The 18,738-nt window shown below is 32.1% G+C and overlaps 2 protein-coding genes and 1 long non-coding RNA gene across 3 annotated transcripts in view; all 3 read right to left on the reverse strand.

Moving 5' to 3' along the window:
- LOC149889369 (uncharacterized) overlaps nt 1-18,738 on the reverse strand; it is a 98,649-nt gene that overhangs the window by 15,081 nt on the left and 64,830 nt on the right. The window lies entirely within an intron of this gene.
- The window catches only part of LOC149889370 (uncharacterized), a 34,598-nt gene that overhangs the window by 1,890 nt on the left and 13,970 nt on the right, over nt 1-18,738 (reverse strand). The gene's annotated exons all lie outside the window — the stretch shown is intronic.
- Nucleotides 114-2,900, reverse strand: LOC149889371 (glutathione S-transferase 1-like). Its single transcript, XM_090085787.1, has 4 exons — nt 1,188-2,900; nt 865-1,085; nt 480-593; nt 114-374 (listed from the first exon to the last, which is right to left on the reverse strand). The coding sequence occupies exons 1-4, from the start codon at nt 1,324-1,326 to the stop codon at nt 216-218; spliced, it is 633 nt and encodes a 210-aa protein (XP_089941913.1). The 5' UTR covers nt 1,327-2,900; the 3' UTR covers nt 114-215.

The raw sequence follows: 18,738 nt of genomic DNA on the forward strand, positions 1-18,738 counted from the left end.
ATATATATATATATATATATATATATAATACTTAAGTGTAAGTTCTTCAAGAGAACGATTTAAAAAGCAAAAAAAATAAACTTTTTATTTCTTAACTTTCACCCCAAAAAACATTTCTTAGGAAGTTATCAACATTATTTTTCAGAAAAATAGCACACAGCATTACAAACAGTAGCTTATTGCCATAAAACTTTTTTGACATTTACAAATTTGTGTTAAAATAACACAGGAAGTGTTCTTTCATCAAGATATTTCTTCAAGGTTGGTGCTGCTTTTACTTTCTGGTTTAATTCATTTAGTAAATGGTAGCCATCTAAAAACGATTGACAAATCAGTCCAGTAAAACTGTGAAAGACTAGATCAGCAAGAGTAATCTAAAATAGAAAGTAATAACAAAATGTGTTAACAGATAAATGTAAGAAAGAAAGAGGAATGAATAAGACTGAAAAATATAAAGTAGTCAAAACAAAAAATCTTACTGAAGATCCCACAAAATATCCAGATCCAGCACTATTAGATTTTACTATGTTCTCCAAGAATGTAAATTGACCTATGACTGATGGTTTCAAAAAGAGCTGTGCAAATGCTTCTTTCTACAAAATTCAAGCTTCTTATTAGGTTTAAAAACACTGGTGTTTAAAATAACAATCTTTGTTAAAATCTATATTATCATATAAATATTTAAAAAATTAACGCTTTTATTTGAACTTTGTGTTTAATTTTTAAAATAAAACTAAAATATTGCATAAGCAAAAAGTCATTTGTCAACTGCAACCTTAAAAAAGTTAGCTAAATATAAGAACAATGTTCTAAACTAAAATCTCCTTGAACTACAAGCAATTCAAACTAGCTTATAATAATCACCTTTTCATCTCCATTTAGTGTGCTGTTCATGTATATAGCAAAGTATTCTTTCAAAAAATCATTTAGAGTCTCTAAAACCTGATTAATTATCACTCTTTCAGAAATGTCTGCTCCATAAAGACCAAACTCTTCAGCAAGGTATTTGTAAATAGCTGCTGATTGACAAATAACTTCTCCATCTACTTCTAATGTTGGCATTTGCCCCAATGGAAATCTGGAGTCTTAAAATAAATATTCTATAAAGTTAAGTCTTAGCAAGTTTTGTGCATACTTAGAAAAGCAACAGATAAATAACAAATGCAGTAAATACATTAAATACTTACTATCATTCTTTAGTGCTGGCCAATCAGGAAAGTTTATAATGTTATCCGTAAACTCTACTTGTTTGTAATGAAACAGAAGTCGAATAACTTCCCCACGACCCTGGAGACCAAAGTAGTTCAAAACATACTTAGGAGCCATGCTATTCAGTGGTTTAAAAATCCAGCTGTTTTATTTTTATTGCTTTTATCTTAAAGTAGATCAAATAGATAGTAAACAATCAAAAAATTTAGAACTAAAACTTTTCAGAATTAAAAAACTAAAAAAGTGCTTCCAAGAATTTTTTTGAAGCTTAAATAAGCATTTGTTTTACTATTTCATTCTGGAAAGTATAGATTCGCAAGTCACGTAAATGTTTAATACAAACAATAATATCAATTTGTAATTTAAGTTATGGAAAAAAAACTGCTTTCATTCACCATTTTTCTCATACTGAGCCTCAGTAAACTTCCACGAAAAATTCAGAAGCTTTCCCAAAAACAGTACATTAAAAAATGGCTGAGTAAAAAATTGCTTTAACCCTGATTAATGTAACTAAGAATAAAAAGAACAAAAAAATAGTAAAATACAAAAATATAATAACAATTTTGTCACATTTCTTAAGATTGCGTAATCTTTTTTTCTTAACCCTGAGTAAAATGATTTTTGAGAAAGATATTTTTTAAGATTATCGGAAAAAAATTTAACTCAATAAAAATAAACATACAACATTTAGAGGTTTATTTACTTGGTTTCATTTAGAGAACATTTTCAATGATTATTTCGTCCAAAGTACAACTCCCATTTTATAAAAGACTTCGATTAGAAAATTGGAACATTTTTTTTGGAGGAGTAACGTTTTGATATAAGTTATATACGTACTATATGTTGCAATAATGCATATAGAGTTTGTGGTTATTAAAGTATTTTAACTCAGACGAACACGGATTTTCAAAGTAATTTGTTTTTACGCAATTGACTTGAAATGGTAATACTTTTTCAATCGCGTTTTTGCAAATATTTTATATACAGACCAAATACTCTCCTCATTTTTACCCTTTCAAATCTGCAAAAAAAAAAAAAAATACGCCAAAAGTTATTTGTGTTGTATTTGTCAAAAGAAAGAGATGATTAGCATTAATTAGCATTTATTCGTCGTTTATTTAAAAACAAACGATTAGATGTAAAATAAATTGGAAGCAGATTAACTGAGTAATCTGCTTCCATAAAAACGTAATACTGTAAAATATTGATCTCACGAAGCCTGAAGGTAAACAAAAAAATGGTTCTTCTTATATTAAAAGTCTATGCAGAAAGTTACATTCGAGACAAACGAAGGGAAATTTAATTTAGTTCGTTGTAACGAGATGCTCTTGGTAATGAGGTTCGTTAATTCAAGATTTTACTGAACACTTTAAACATCAATGGCGAAGTGTAAATGAATTAAAAACTACGTTTTGTAGTTGACACTCTATTTCTGATACTTGCTCCGATTTAAATACGTTCCACTGACTGTCTGATTTCGTTAATTCTTAATTACACCTTAAGGAGAACATAAAAAATGGCTTCCACCCATTATGCGCCGCAATATATGATAAAAAGTTGATATTGAGACATCGCATTATCAACAATATACAGTGGTGGCCAAAAGTCTTGGAACAACATATTTTATGTTCTGATAAATTTTTATACTAAAAATAATAAACGATAACAGTAAAATAAACAAAAAATAAATAAGTTCTAAGTATTTATATTCTAAGTTATTATATTCTAAGTATCTAATATTTTTAGTATAAAAATTTATCAGAACATAAAATATGTTGTTCCAAGACTTTTGGCCACCACTGTAAGACGACAATGTTTCGTGAGATTAGAATGTTTGATGAATAAATCTTGAATTTAATTTTAAAAAAATTCCAGTCATCACAAGGTTTTTAAAAACTTATATAAGCAGAATTTTTTTCAGTGAAGTTTCTTGTATGAGCAAGCTTTGTTCAGAATTCGAAAAGAAAATTTGAGAGTGTAACGCACAGATAAAATCGACTGAAAACTAGACAATTTTACAGCAGTTATTTATAACGATTGCGTAATTATGCATTTTTATGGGATAAATAAGTTGCAAACCTTTAAAAATGTCTGAAGGAACGTCTCTGCAATTTCAAAGAAAAATTCAAGAGTTTTCACTGAACAAATTTATGTATACAGAAAATTCTTTTCTAAAAAGAACTGCAGATAAAGTTTTCCATCTTACTGTTCATTTTGAATGCCTCCTTAAATACCTGAATACCAGGTATTTATTCATAACTCTTTAACCCGTCTTTTTTAAATCAGCAGTCATATCTTGTTTTCATTATTTAAGCAGCACCGTATTAAGCTTATTCCACTTTCCTGATCGTCTCTTGCCATTTTTTCTCAAAGCGTAACTGTTGTTCATCATACGTGGTCTCAAAAGTAAAGAAGCGAACCTTTATATCATTCTTCTATGAATAGTAATTAAATCAAACAATACAAAACCAGCAGATTCCTTCATGAGAAAGACTTCAATGTAACAGGAAAAGCTTAAAGCGAGGATTTATATGACAATGAGCAGCATTTATTTTTAATAATAATATTTACAGAAAAAAATAATTACACCAGCCAAAGCTTTATCAATTATTAGACAACTTCTTTGTCCTATTAGCATCAATTAAAATTTTTATCAACGTGTAACAGGAAATCTCATTTGCTTTCCCAAACTGCATATTAGAAAAAATATTTCAGTTGCTTAGATTTTGGACGAAATTTTCGGACTAAATCTAGGAGAAATTTCGGACAGATACCATGAGATTTCAAAATCTCTTGAAATATTTTAAAATTTTAAAAAATTCCTTAGAAAAATTGATCTTTCGTAATAATCATGTTTTATTATATATTTTTTATTTAAAAATATTTTCTCCTAAAAGATTTAACACAAATGTGATAGAATCTCTAAAAAAAAAAAAACCGGAAGGAAAACGAAAATTTTTTTTGTTATATCGACAGTTCTCTACATAGAAAAGTTTTTCTAAAAACCGTTCATGAAAAGCGAGGGAATATCGAGTTTCATTTGTTATATCGAGTTTCATTTGTTATATCAAGTTTCATTTGTTATATCGAGTTTCATTTGTTATATCGAGTTTCATTTGTTATATCGAATTATTAGCTTTTTCGAAGGTTCGTCTCCGATATAGCGAAGCTTTAATATAAAATTTTGAATTAAAAAATCTTTAAGGTGCCATGATAGATCAGGTTATAAAATAAATAGATGAGCACAAAAGCTTGATGCAAAGCTGACAAAAGCTGATTATGTTTTTGTTTTTATCAAGAATTGTTCATGAATGCGATGGAAAAAAAACAAACGATTTTTCGACTCCTGACTCAACTCCCGGCTCGTTTTGGTTACGCACCAGTCGATGCATTACTTCATAATCAGGAGATGAGTTTCGATATTGTTAACTTTTTTTTTTGTTGGGTTTCCTTGTTTGATACCTCACAAGAAACTGCTTATCAAAGTTTTTTATGAACGAGAATTTGCATTGTTAAAGTTATATGCATTTAATAGGATTTTCAAAAAATGACTTTATTTTTGTTGATAAGAATAATAAAAAAATTGTTAGACAATTGCAGAGTTTCAAGCAGTCGTCACCCTAATTAACGGAAAATCCATCTAAATTGGAATCATGTATAGTAGGTGTTGTAAATGTACAGTAAGCCCCATGCTTCTTTTGCTTCAAATATCCTAAAAAGGATTGTAACAACAAGCAACATAATATTTGAGCTTATTATTTTTCCATCAGTCTGATTTTTTTTCTTTTTGAAGTTGAAAAGAAAATTTTCAAGAACCGATCTTTTTTTTTTTCTTGACTCTTGACTCAGACTCAGACTCATTTTTTATATTCAACTCTTCCACTCCCGATTCTCAACATTTGACTCCCCATCCCTGGTGTTTGGGACAAATGTCCAAATTGGAATATGCACTCTCCCACATTTTAAACAAATAAATTCCTGTCATTCCTCTGATATGACAAAGAATGGTAGAAATTTTTTCTTCTTAAAATTTGATTTTTTTTTTTTACAGTATGCTAAGTTATGTAAGATACCTTCAAAAAGTTTCTTGCTGAGTTATATAAAATGTTTCCTTAAATAAAAAGAATCTGGTGACGAAAAATACAATAATAGTGCTTGTTAAGAAGATTTGTTATCAACTTATTTGTTCAAAGCTTATGCTAAAACGTTTAATAGTATCACAACATTATAATGTCTTCAAGCTACAAATTGAAGACATCCCATATTTGCGAAAATTAACTTTTTTGCACGGAACAAGGTGTTATCTACGTAAAAAGTAGCAGAAACACGAGTTTCATTTCAGACAAAAGTGATACCTTATGATAATTTTTGTTACATAGATAATTTAACCCCAGATTTTTTTTGTTTTCACAAAGCACCTTCATCCCACAGGTGTTTGCTTTTAGCGACACAAAAAAATGAAGGAAGATTGATCGTTAAAGGCTGGTTTACATTTTTTAAGTGCTTTAGCTCTGGGATCATGTCCCAAATAATTTAATCAAGCTCAATTTTATATGATTTGAACGCAGAAGACTTTTATCCATAGGTATTTGAGTAATATTCTTCATAATGCAGATACCTAGCTCCCTACATCGTGAAGAATGCTAGCAGCCGGTTGTTTTTTATTTCAGACCGTTTAAGTGGAAATTTACAGTTTCTCTAAAGTCCGTATTTTTCAATCAAATTTGTTTCATGGATGAAAATGAATCTCTACCATGGTTGTTGGACATATATGTTAATAAAATGTAAGATAAAAATTTGAATTACTGGTTTATTTTGAAAAATTTGTACCCCCTGTGTGCGCTGCTTTAATCTGATACTCATTTCAAGCACTTGTCAAAATTGACTAATAAGCTCTGAGAGTTTTGAATATAAAAAGTTGTTATTGGAACAAGGTGCACATTTAATAAGGTAACAGTGGTATGTTTTATTGCAGATGCTTCAAAAGGTTTATGCTCTTGTAAATTAGTGTTTGACCAAACAGAAAGTTTGTTTTGCATTTTGGCAAAAAAACTGATAAACAAATGGCTACCTAAAAATCTTTACTTAAAGTAAGTTAAGAAAAATTTATTTGATTGATTTTTATCAAATGTCCAGCATAGCATGAAACGAAAATCAGTAAATGAATTTTTCGTAAAACCCCATAACTTAACCCACAAAGCCCTCAGTTATTTTATACTGAGTGCATTGAAAAGTGAGATTAAATTTTTTTTATTTGCAATTATTGAATTACCTCACTGCTTTAGCTTTTAGAGGAGCCAAACAAACAAAAAATTATCTTTATTGTCACGGTTCAGCAGTTAAACGTCCTAGAGTTTACAATAAAAAAAAAAACGAACGTCAACGGTCGTTTACTTTACGCGAAATAGCGCTGTGTTATTACGGGCAAACTCCAGAAGTAGAAATTGAAAACAAAATAAATATTTATATATATATATATATATATATATATATATATATATATATATATATATATATATATATATATATATATATATATATATATTAAACGTTTTAGCATAAGCTTTGAACAAATAAGTTGATAACAAATCTTCTTAACAATTTGTTAACGTCTGCCCTCCTAATATTTTTTTAATTTTACAACTAGAAATCTTCTGAAAAAATGTAAGCTGAGTTCCTATTTAAAGCAAGGTGTACAAAAATAAACCTCATAAAAAATCATTTGAATTTAAAAAATAGAAAAACTACATCTACGTAAAATTATTAGCATTAAAATATAAAAAGTAGCAGAAATTCGAATTTGATTTCAGATAAAAGTATTGCATTTTGATATTTTTCGTATATATTGCACTATTTTTGGTTGGTTATAAAGTATGCGATAGTACTACAACTCAAGCTTCTAACGCTGTTTACAAATTTGTATTCTCTAAATAGGTCTAATATATTAATTTTTTTTTTTTATTTCTTTAGATTGAATAAACGACAAAAATTTGAAATTCATGTGCAGAGTTTGTGGTAGATGGCTTGAGAAAAAAACAATACCTTGCCCGCACGTTGACTTAGTATTGAAGTAGTTGTGAAAGATGGTAGGAAGGAGATCGTGTTGTTGATCACAAACAAATGAACAATTTAGAAACTGGATTCAGTCATAGAAACGAAGTTGGGAAGTTTCTTGGGCAGAAATGAATTTTTCATATTGCTCTGTTTTTAAGTGAAGCGATTTTAAAAAGACAGAAAGTTTAAAATTGTCCTCAACCTTGGCATGCATATCGCTATGATATTTTATCACTCAATACAATGTATTACGATATATTATCACTCAATTTTTGGTTCACATTTACGATAATTGTAAATGTGAACCAAAAATTGAGTGATATATAAATAGTAACGTTTCAAAGTTAACGTAGTGTCGAACTTTTACTAACGTGCCATTAGAAAAGTTTAATTGGAGAGTAAGGTCACCTATTGGTTTAGTAAGGTCATCTGTTGGTTTAGTAAGGTCATCTATTGGTTTAATAAGGTCATCTACTGGTTTAGTAAGGTCATCTATTGGTTTTTGAATAAAAGTTTTTCATTTATTACAATACCAAGATAAGTTATTTTACAAGACAAAGACAGTTTTCGGCCGCTTATTCTAATGTTCAAGTATTTTGGAAGATTCTTGTTTTTTTGAAAAATTTAGTATGTTGCGTCGTAAATATTACTATTTCTGTTTTTTTAGTATTCAACGAGATTTTATTTGTTCGAAGCCATTGAACAAGACTGGCCACATTTTGATTAACATATTTGTTTAATTTTTTGAGAGAGTTTGCTATCATTTGAAGATTAGTATCATCAGCAAAATGATACCTACTTAAATGTTTCATAGAAAGATTAAGATATTTGTGATATAGGTAATAAGGGATAACAATACAAACCCTTTAAATGTCTGAAAAGGTATCATTTAAAGTAACAAACTGTTGAAGGCTGGAATGGTATGATTTAAACCACTGCAGGGGCCGCGTTCACCATGGTGGCTAAGCTTTGATAAGAGAATGTCACGGTTACGGTGTCAAAAACCTTTTGTAAATCAGTGAAAACCCCACAAACAAAGTTTCCATTATCAAGAGTAATTCTTACACTTTCTGTAATTTCTATAAGAGCGTGAGCTGTAGAACGGTTTTTACAAAAACCAAACTGGTTTTTATATAAACACTGATTTTAATTTAGGAAGTCGTATAATTTATTGTGCATAAATTTTTCAAAGATTTTGCTTACATTAGAAAGAAGAGAAATTTGGACGATAGTTGGTGGAGCCAACCGTAGATTTTTTTTTTCTAGACTGGAATAACTTCGGCCCGCTTGAAGACATCAGGAAATTTTTTTTTTGCAACATGAATTATATAAGATAATACTTAGTGGTTTGCTTAGAATTTTTAACAGCAGTTTAAAAAGTTTTGTTAGAAGGCTGTTCGGTCCAACACTCTTACCCTCATGGTAGTAGAATTTATATAGCTGAGGGTTTCCTCTTTGGTTATTGGTTTCATATAAAAAGAGTTGCTACTAAGATTGGTCAGACTTTTGAAAGATGAATCTAGAATTTGGAATTCCGTTGGATAATTTTGAAGCAATTGTAGAGAAGAAATAATAAAAATGATAGGAGCTTTATGATTCATTCGCATTTGTTGTTGATGAATATGCTTGCTGGGGTTACCTTTATTAGGGTTTACGTTTATTAACTTTTTTATAGCTTTCCAAGTGTTTTTTTATATTACTGATATTGTGGCTAAAAAAAGTTCTATAATATATATTTTTTATATAATATATATTTTTTATATAATATATATGTATTTTTTTGCTAAACTTCAGAAGATTGCTTATACTATTACGATATTGTTTAAGCTTTATAAAAAGTAAATTTTTCATTCTACAATACTTTTTCTTTTTTGATTTTAAATATTATTTATGAAATAATATTTAAAATCAAAAAAGAAAAAGTATTGTAGATTTTGCGTTAAATTTTTTGTAAGCGTTTATGCCGCTTACAAAAAATTAACGAAAATCAAGTTTCGAGTATTTCTTAAATGAAACCATTGGCATCATTTTTGTCTTTAACAGCTTTATATCTCGATCATCCCATTCAACATTTGAAATATGTTGGATAAATTCAACATATTTCAAATGTTGAATGGGATGATTTTTAAAGCAACTTCTAACCATAGATTTAGGTAAAGTTTGTATTTTGGAATGTGGCATTAAAATAAAATAATTAAACTAATACAAAAACTTCTATATTTATTTTAATATAAGGAACTTGAAGATTATTAAAATGCTTATTGTTTTAACATTTTTCGTTATTTCAAATAAATGAGCGAACATTTACGCTAATCGACGGCAGCAATTTCTGCACAGTGTCTTTGGCATTTTTTTTTCCCTACTAATGTCCACTCTCTAATCAAATCTTTAGCGATACTTATTGTTTTGCCACTCTTACGCAAATATCCTTTGCCGATTCCCCAAAATTTCTAAAAGGGACGGAACTGTGGGCAGTTTGGTGGATTTTAGCTTTTTGGTATGATTTTGATGTCTGTCAAATTGTCTCTCGAAAGCTTGAGATCTCAAACCGCAGCTGCATACTGCTTGCCACAAGAGAGGTTTCTTACCAAATTTATCGAATGATTTATACTTGAACTTGTTGCGGACACGTCCAAAAATAATTGTAAATTAAGTGTAAAATTTTGGACCTGGGAACTGTTTTAATTCACATTTGATGTACGTTTCGTTATCCATAATTATGCAGCCATTAAATTTTGTAAATTTCGTCTTCATTAAGTTTTAAAGTTTCTAAAAGCCATTCTTTCTTCCAGATCCTTTTGCTCGTTCGATAGATAGATAGACAGCTCTTGTATCGTTTTGTGACCATATAAACAGTAGTTTTGCTAGATTCATACGCTTTAGCGATTGAAAGTAACTATGCAGAAGGTTTTGTCGATAGTTGTGCAAATTTTTCGTTTTTCTAACGGTTTTGATGACATTTTAATTAAGAGAAGTATTTTGACTCGTTTGTTGATGTTTTTAATTAATACTATCATTACTTAACGTAATTGCGTAAAAAAAAATTTTTTAATTTGTTAGTGACAAGTTTTAAAACGAAATTCATCGTTCCGAATTTAACGGTCGCATGCTTTACATTACAAATACAGAAGGTTCAGTGACAAGCGTACCACGGAAAAAGTTTTATTGGATATCATGTATATAAAATACTTCAGGTTCCCTTTCTTTTGCATACTCAACAATCTCATTAAATGTAAAATACAATAAAAACCCAAAACGTGTTTAAAAACTCATTAATAGTAGAAAGAAAAAGAAAAAATCATATGAAACATGCTAAGTTCACAATATATAGGGAAAAGCCGGTTCTGGCTCATTGATACCTTTCCCATACTTAAGGGTGATGACTTTGATGTGATGACTTACCTTTGATGACTTACCTATGTATGCGTGTTCTGAGGTATTGATAGGTAGGTTTCAATTTTTTTCCAAGATGGCGACCGCGATGTGGTTCTTCTTAAAATCCAAGCCTAAGTTTTAAGAAGATGGCGTCTTATTCCGAACCAAAGACTTGATCGTAGTCCATCAAGCTAAAGCAAGACTCAGGAGCAGGTCTTGTTCTGTAGTGTCCAATGGCCAAGGTTCTGTGAGTGCCATCATTCAATAGAACCCTTTTGTCATCTTTTGCGCTGAGTGCGACTTTGTTGATTTCTTCGGTGTACACATCGTGAAGATGGGATCGGAAGACGTTCATGTTTGTAAGTTTTTCTTCTCCTTTCATTAAGCAGTCTTTAAAATGTTGGTGAGTGAGCTTATTTTCAACGACTTTCTTTTTTGTTTGCCTGACTGCCTGCATTCATTCTATCCATTTTTTGGCTCTGAGTGTTTGTTATTCTTAAAAACTTTTATTTTTAAGAATTTTCACCACAAGGTATTAATAATGCTTTGAAAGTCAAGACCTTCATTCAATTTTTTTAAGACGTAAAGGCACAAGTGACCGCAATAAGAAGTATTACCAAACTGAATCCTTTCGCTGTTGTAGTAAACAGGGCTTTTTAAATAGTCAACGAGCTCAACAAGAGGAGGCTGAGCATATGAATCAAAGCAGTATTTCTTATCACCGTCTTTGTACCAGCACACCCAATGATATCCTCCAGTGCTTGAATCGCCTGTGTTTGCAATACCGCATTCTTTTTCTATTGGTTTTTTTGGCAACTCGTCTCTTACAAGAACACCTCGAAAGTTTTTCAATTTTAACTGTTTAGCAGCCTTTATCAATTGAAAGTTGGTTAAAGCTTCATTGGGTAAAACAATTCCTTCGACATCAATCATTTTTTAATCTGTTTAAAAAGTTTAAGTTTTTAGAAAGATTTTTAGAGAATGGATCCTAAAATGGGTATGCTGTTGAAGGGTGAATTAGGTCCGAGCAGTAAACCGGATCCAGCAATAAGAGTGCTTCCGAGCATTCCGAGCAAAGGGAGTAGAGCGCCGATAAACCCTCCTGTTATTTCATGCCCTTTTTTAGCTTTAACAAAGAGTCCATTTCCTTGAGTATTTCCAGTCCAAGGTTTTAAGAATATGCCGGAGCCAAATCTGGTTATTTTTATTCCTTTTCCGTCTTTGCTCAAGTAAATTGCTTCAGGTTCATCGATTTTGTTAGCTGAGTTTGCAGAAGCTTTACAAGCAACACCTCGTCCGGTGATTTCAGCCGAACCTGCAGATGAAGCGAGTCCACCTAATACACCTTTTGCAAGAACTGGAGCAGCCATTCTGAGCAAAGGAAGTAGCGCACCGATGAATCCTCCTTCTACTTTAGCGTTTGAATCCTTCACCGATGAATCCTCCTTCTACTTTAGCGTACTTCATGCAAGTTGTCTTTTTCTGAAATTAAACATGACGCCTTTTCCCTCTTTATATGCTTTTTTAATTTTTTCGAGCTGTGCGTTTGTAACAGCAAGAACATGTTCACCGTTTAAATCTGAATGAGTGAGTTTTATGCTAGTAGTAGTTTTGTCTTGAATGGCTTTTTTCATTTTTTCAGCCTGTCCTTGCGAGATGTTGAGTTTGATATTTCAATACATTTTAAAATAGTTAAGAAATTTATTTATTTCACTTCTCTGATATGGTATCGTATCGTAATGTCTTCTCCACGAAAATCAACTAAATCTCCATTGTTATCAATGATGTGAGTAACAATTGTTGAAATTTCAAACACTTTAACAGGAAGATAAATTAAATGCATTGGTCTTTCGATAATTTTATAACCAGGATTAACTTGCGGGTAAAATTTAATTGAGTTCCATTAATGTAAGACGATCCGATGATGTTATTAACAATTCTAATGGTGTTAATGCTTAAAATTTTAGCGATATGATCAGACTCGTGTTCTGAATTGGAACTTAATTTTCTTTTAGTAAACCCTAAAACTGAAGCGACGCTGTTTTCTACGTTAAAGTCGATTACATAATTCATTCCAAGTTTAATGTTTGATTTCAAGGTGTTAACATTTACTGTGATTTGAAGGTTGTTCGGCAATTTGCTAATTTTATTTGAGATGATATAACTTCCGCGTTGAGCTTTTTGTATGGTGGATGAAATTGACCTTTGCATAAACTCATTGATGTCTTTAATTTCATAGCTTCCGTCGGGAATGATAACGGTTTCCCAATGAGCACCATTGTTCATACTATATTTGAGTGAATTATTTTTGCTGTTTATATTTGGGATGCTGTTATAAGTCTCAAGTCCAAGAAAAGCCATTTCATAACTTTTTCCTTTTTCAAAGATGGTTTTATCTAAAAATTCAGTTGTGATAATACTTGATTTTCCATCTATATCAATTATAACGCCAGACATGTTTTTAAAATAGGAATTATTTTTTAAATTGTTTTAGAGGAATAAAAAATCGTCCAACCCGCTTCTGTATTTTCCCTGATTCTTTTTAGAGGACAAATCAATGACAGCAAAACCATGAGGCTGAGACCAGCAATATCTGCAAAACTCTCTAAATTCTTCTTTCTCCATATCATCTGAAACATGGTCTTGATAAATGTGATTGATGTTTTTTCTGTCTTGCTTAAAGAGGCAAATAAAGTTGGCATTTTTTCGTATGGTTTGTCTGGGAACCATGAAATAATTTTGAGCGAGATAAAAGCAGTCGACGTTAGAGTGTCTTCCTTGTATATAATATTTTTCACATTTGTTTTGCTTGGTGAGTTGCAAGTCGTCAAAGATCATCAAATTGTTTTTGGTTGAATCGAGATCTTCAGGTTCAGAAACGTCATCACTGTTTCAAAGAATTGACATTCCATATTCTCGTTGACAGAATATTTTTTTGAAAGGTCGTTAATAACATCTTCAGGGGTTAAATTCAATTTTTCCATTTCTTCTTGCACTTTGAATAAATTGAGAATACCTTTTTTAGGAAGTTTATTTTCGAAAGACCTTTTGAGTATTTTATATTCAGGTTGAAAAAGGGATTTTCCAAAGACATACAAGTGGCTATAATCCAACCATCCAGGTTTAAGAAGCAAATTAAGCAGTAACGTTGTTTTTCCACAAACGGATTTTCCAACGATGATTCCTCGAATGCTTCTCGGTAAAAGCTTGTTGTTGTTTCTTTTAGTTTTTCCGATGTTCCATGACAAATCAGTCACTTCCATTTTTATATTAAAAACTTTTTTTATATATGTTAAAAATGTACTGCGTTAAATGCAAAAGGAAAACAGAAACCATTCACTTGAAAAACGAGATGAGTAAAAATAATAGACCTATGTTGAAAGGGACTTGCGACTCTTGCGGAACGACCAAATGCAAGTTTGTTTCTTCAGCAACAAAAGGAGGTGACTTAGTAGAATCGATTAACAAGCTGTCTAGCAAAGTGAAGCTTCCGTGGACAAAATTTCCAGGAGAAATGCACATTCCGGGGATGAACTTTGCAGGACCGGGGACCAATTCGGATAAGAGACTGACTTCTACGGACATGTATCAAGATTGGAGCAAGCCGGTAGACAGAGTGGACAATGCAGCGTACTATCACGATTTGGCTTATAAATATTTTAACGACAAAGAGAACAGGAATTTAGCAGATCAAATGATGATTGAAGAGATGAATTCGATTCCTAACCCCACTCAAAGAGAAATTAACGAAAGAAAGCTTATTGCTCCTGTGATTAAAGCCAAAGCTAAATTTGGATTAGGTGTGAGTGATTTGAAATGGACGGATCAGCTTGCAGAGGAGCTTCATAAACCGGTCATTCGTCATTTTAAAAGAAGAAGGGTGATTGTGAACGACATTGATGAAATATGGGCTGCAGATTTAGTCGACATGCAATCGTTTTCAAAATTCAACAACGGAGTAAAATATTTGCTCATGGTGATTGACGTGTTTTCAAAGTATGGATGGATCGTTCCGTTAAAAAGCAAAACGAGTTTTGAAGTGGCTGAAGCGTTGAAAAAGATTTTTGAAGAAAGAAAATGCGCCAAATTATGGGTGGATAAAGGAAAAGAATTTTACAACAGGCATGTGAGAGCGTTGGGTGTGCAACTGTACTCTACTGAAAACGAGGAAAAAAGCTGTGTTGTTGAGCGATGGAACAGAACGATGAAAGAGAGAATGTTTAAATATTTTTCAGTCAACAACACCAATAAATACATTGACGTATTAGATGAGATGGTGAAAAATTACAACAGCACAAGACACTCTTCCATCAAAATGACTCCAGTGGAAGCCAGCGATGAAAAGAATAAAGGTAGGGTCTGGTGGAACCTATATGGAAAGGATCAAACATTACCAGCAAAACCAAAATTTTCAATGGGTGATCAAGTGAGGATTGTAAAAAAGAAGCCTCATTTTGAAAAGGGGTATACGCCGAGATGGACTGAAGAGGTTTTTACCGTGTCAAAAGTTCAGTATACGGATCCTCCTACGTATAAAATAGCTGATGCTCACGGTGAGGAAATTCAAGGCACTTTTTACGAGCAGGAGATGCAAAAGACGCATCAGAGCATATTTAGAATAGAAAAAATCGTTCGCAAAACCAAGAGCAGATCATTGGTCAAATGGTTGGGTTATCCAGACTTGTTTAATTCGTGGGTGGACAATAAAGAATTGATCAGTTTGCAAAAATGATCACTTGAGATTTCCACGGATCCAAAAAGGATCTAAAAATTTATTTTTAATATGTTAAAATGCATGCTCCTCATAAGTTTTTTCGAAATGTTGTCTCAGCAGAAGTTCACAGTTTAGATTTGCAATTAAAATTTTTGGAAGAGAGGATTAGAGATTTGGAGGAAAGAAAACCGAGTAACATTATTGTGTCTACGAAAACGTTAGATCATCCACCCTATTACAACACGAACGGACAGTATGAGATATTTGCTCAGAAAGACATTAAATTTGCTGCTCTCTCTCATACAACGATAGCTATATCCATCGGACTGAATTTGGAGAAAGGTGTTGCAGTGGTGACGTTAATGAACGCAATCACTGAGCAATTGAATTATAGAAAAAAAGAAGTTATTATTTCAGAGTCTCTAGATGAAGTTTTTATGGACGTGAATAGCAACAGCAAACAGGATTTGATTGTTAAAAAAGGTGAAAAGCTTTGCAAGATTAATCACATTGATTTAAAATAAATTTTTTCTTAATAAAAATGGATGTGAAAAGTTATAAAGAAATATATCCGGTTCTTCCAACGGCTCCAGTGGATGATGGAGGTCATATTTACCGTCTTCAAAAAATAAGCGAAATCCAAAAAGAGATAGAGAGTGAGAAAGCAAAGCGAGTTCATTTGAGTAAAAAGTACCATCGCGTTTTCAGGATCATTTCGAATGCGGACAATACGATGCAGGGGTTGTGCATAGCATTGGGTGCAACTGGAATAGGACTTTTGTCCACGATTATTGCCAGTCCAGTAGCGATTGCGTGTGAAGGAGTGGCTATTGGACTTGGTTTTTTATCAATTGTTGGTAGTCACGTGAATAAAAAGATGGCTTTGAAAGCGGAAAAGCACGAAAAGATAAAAGTGTTAGCAGAGTCAAAATTGAACACGATCAGCGAGCACATTTCCAAAGCGTTGATGGATAATAAAATAAGTGATTCAGAGTTTCAGTTGATCCTTGGTGAGCTTCAAAAGTTTAAGACCATGACGGGGGAAATACGAAACAAAACCAAAAACGGAATGGATGACTTGGCAAAGAGACACTGATCCAAAAAGTTCTAGAAGATGCTATTCAAGCGTTCAACAATTATTATAAAAAATCATCATGATTTTCCACGGATCCAAAGGATCTAAGAAGGGATAACATTAATGTAAAAACTGGTTTATGATTTTTTTCCACGTATTTTAAAAAGATGTTTTTCTTTAAAATACAAGATCCGAATAAACGAGATGAAATTGTGAAAGAAGTGAATGACAGAAGAAAGAGGCAAGACAGCATCAAGGACAACATTCCAGAGTCAAATTTTCAAGCTAATGTGAGCAAGCTGTTTAGACCGCTCATCGAAAGCAACGAAAAGATCGTTAAAAGCAATAAAAAATTTGTATCAAAAATGCCTTTTGAAGTGAATAAAGTTGGAGATAAAATGTTCATTGGTAAAATGGAGGTTGAAATGGATAGAGATGACATTATTGTTGGAGGTGAAAGGTATGAAGGAACAAAAGGTCTTTGGGAGCTGATGACGAAATTTGAAATACCGAGCGAGTATACGGATGAAGATTTGCAAAATTATGAAAAAATTTTAATGGAAAGTGATGCGATAAGATCTGATACGCAACCGCATAAACCGAAAGCTTCAAGAAGACCAAAGTATCAGAAACTTATTGCTCCTATTTGGGAAAAAATGATGCGTATTGAAAAAGGGAAAAAAGGTCGTGGAGTGATCATTCTTCCGAGCGATCCGAATGCGTTGGTTGAAAAACTTGAATTGAGTATTGCTGTTTGGCATGCTGGAAATACAGGGTCAAGAAATGAAGCTGTTGCTATTTGTGATGAGCTGTTGAGACAAAGGGAGATTAATAGAGATGAATATAAATCGTTAATGAAGACGATTGATAAAATTGCTTAATTTTCATGCCAAAGGATTTAAAAAGAATTTGTTTTATTTAAAAAGAAAATGCTTATTTGTAATAATCGAAGATATGTGAAGAAGAACGTTGTTGGAGGAGGTGGTATTCTAGACTTGATTAAAAATTTCATCAAACAAGCAGCTGCTTCAAGCATGTCAAAAGCAACAGTGAATATGTTAAAAAATGCTGCATCGAGCAAAATTGGGCAAGAAGCGATTAGAGCTGCAAAATTGGCTGGGACAGAGTTAGCCCTTTCTGCCATTTCTGCTGCACGTGATGCAGCTGTTGATAAAGGTAAAAAGACCGTTGAGAAATTAAAAACGGGTTCATCTATTCGTCCAAAAATGTCTAAACAGAATGCAGTCCGTATTCAAGATCTAGTAAAAATGGGAAGAGGTATGAAGATTGCTTAATCATTCAAAACTTTTCAGAGAGTGTGAAATGAATTAAAAAATTTTTCTTTTCTATAAAAATGATAACTACTGATCGATTAAGAGTGAGTGATAAACCAGAGTACGACACTGGCATTGAAAAAGTTGATTTTTTTGAGTACCTTCCAACCAATCTTGATTTAAATTCTTCAGGCACGATCACTTTTGAAATTGACTGTCAATCAATTAAAACACTGCCATCAGAGGCTTACATTCTTATTGAAGGAGTGTTGAAAAAGAGTGATGAAACTGTTTACGAAGCTACAGACAAGATCGCCTTGGTGAATAATGCTTTGATGTATTTGTTTAACGACGTGACTTATGACTTGTCTAGAGAGCAAGTGGAAAGAGTTATTTATCCAGGTCATGCCACCACCATTCTTGGAATGATGAAATACCCTTACGGGTTTCAGATTACAGATGATTTGAAGCAAATGTGGTTCATGGACACATCAAATCTTGTTGAAAATTCAGGATTTAAAGTTAGACGAGACCATTTGTTTGAAGGCACTACATCCGTTGGCGCTTTTTCGTTCAGGATACCGTTGAAGCACATTTTTGGTTTTTGTAAAACCTATGACAAAGTTGTTTATGGGTTTAGACACACCATCACCTTTACAAAGAAAGAATGTGATGATGCGATTTATAGAGCGGAGAGCGTTAATATAGGAATGATTGACCTTAAAAAATTCAGGCTTTATATGCCACGCGTTGAATTGAGTTTCGAGAAATGCTGAATTCATGAGTTTAATAGCTAATAAGATACCTATCGAAGTACCTTATAAATTAAACAAATGCGAAAGACAGCTTATTCCTGCTGGTCAAACAGAATTTACCTGGTCGCTTGGAAGAATCACCGACAAAAGCGTTCCGATGTTTATTGTGTTTGGACTTCAGACGAACAGACCTTCTAGTCAAACTGTTAATCCGTCTATATTCGACGATTGTGATATTAGCAATTTTTACGTGACCGTCAATGGAATAAAGTATCCAAATTA

This window comes from Hydra viridissima, unplaced genomic scaffold, assembly GCF_058129835.1.
Source record: "Hydra viridissima isolate aposymbiotic clone 2 unplaced genomic scaffold, HvirCarnegie_v1 scaffold_4, whole genome shotgun sequence".
Lineage (NCBI taxonomy): Eukaryota > Metazoa > Cnidaria > Hydrozoa > Anthoathecata > Hydridae > Hydra > Hydra viridissima.

Excerpts from the sequence above, each read along its gene's own strand:
- LOC149889371 (XM_090085787.1), bottom strand. The coding sequence starts at position 1,326 with ATGGCTCCTAAGTATGTTTTGAACTACTTTGGTCTCCAGGGTCGTGGG. Across the intron at positions 1,086-1,187 it reads GCCAGCACTAAAGAATGATA|ACTCCAGATTTCCATTGGGG; the intron begins GTAAGTATTTAA and ends ATTTATTTTAAG. Across the intron at positions 375-479 it reads GATATTTTGTGGGATCTTCA|ATTACTCTTGCTGATCTAGT; the intron begins GTAAGATTTTTT and ends TTTCTATTTTAG.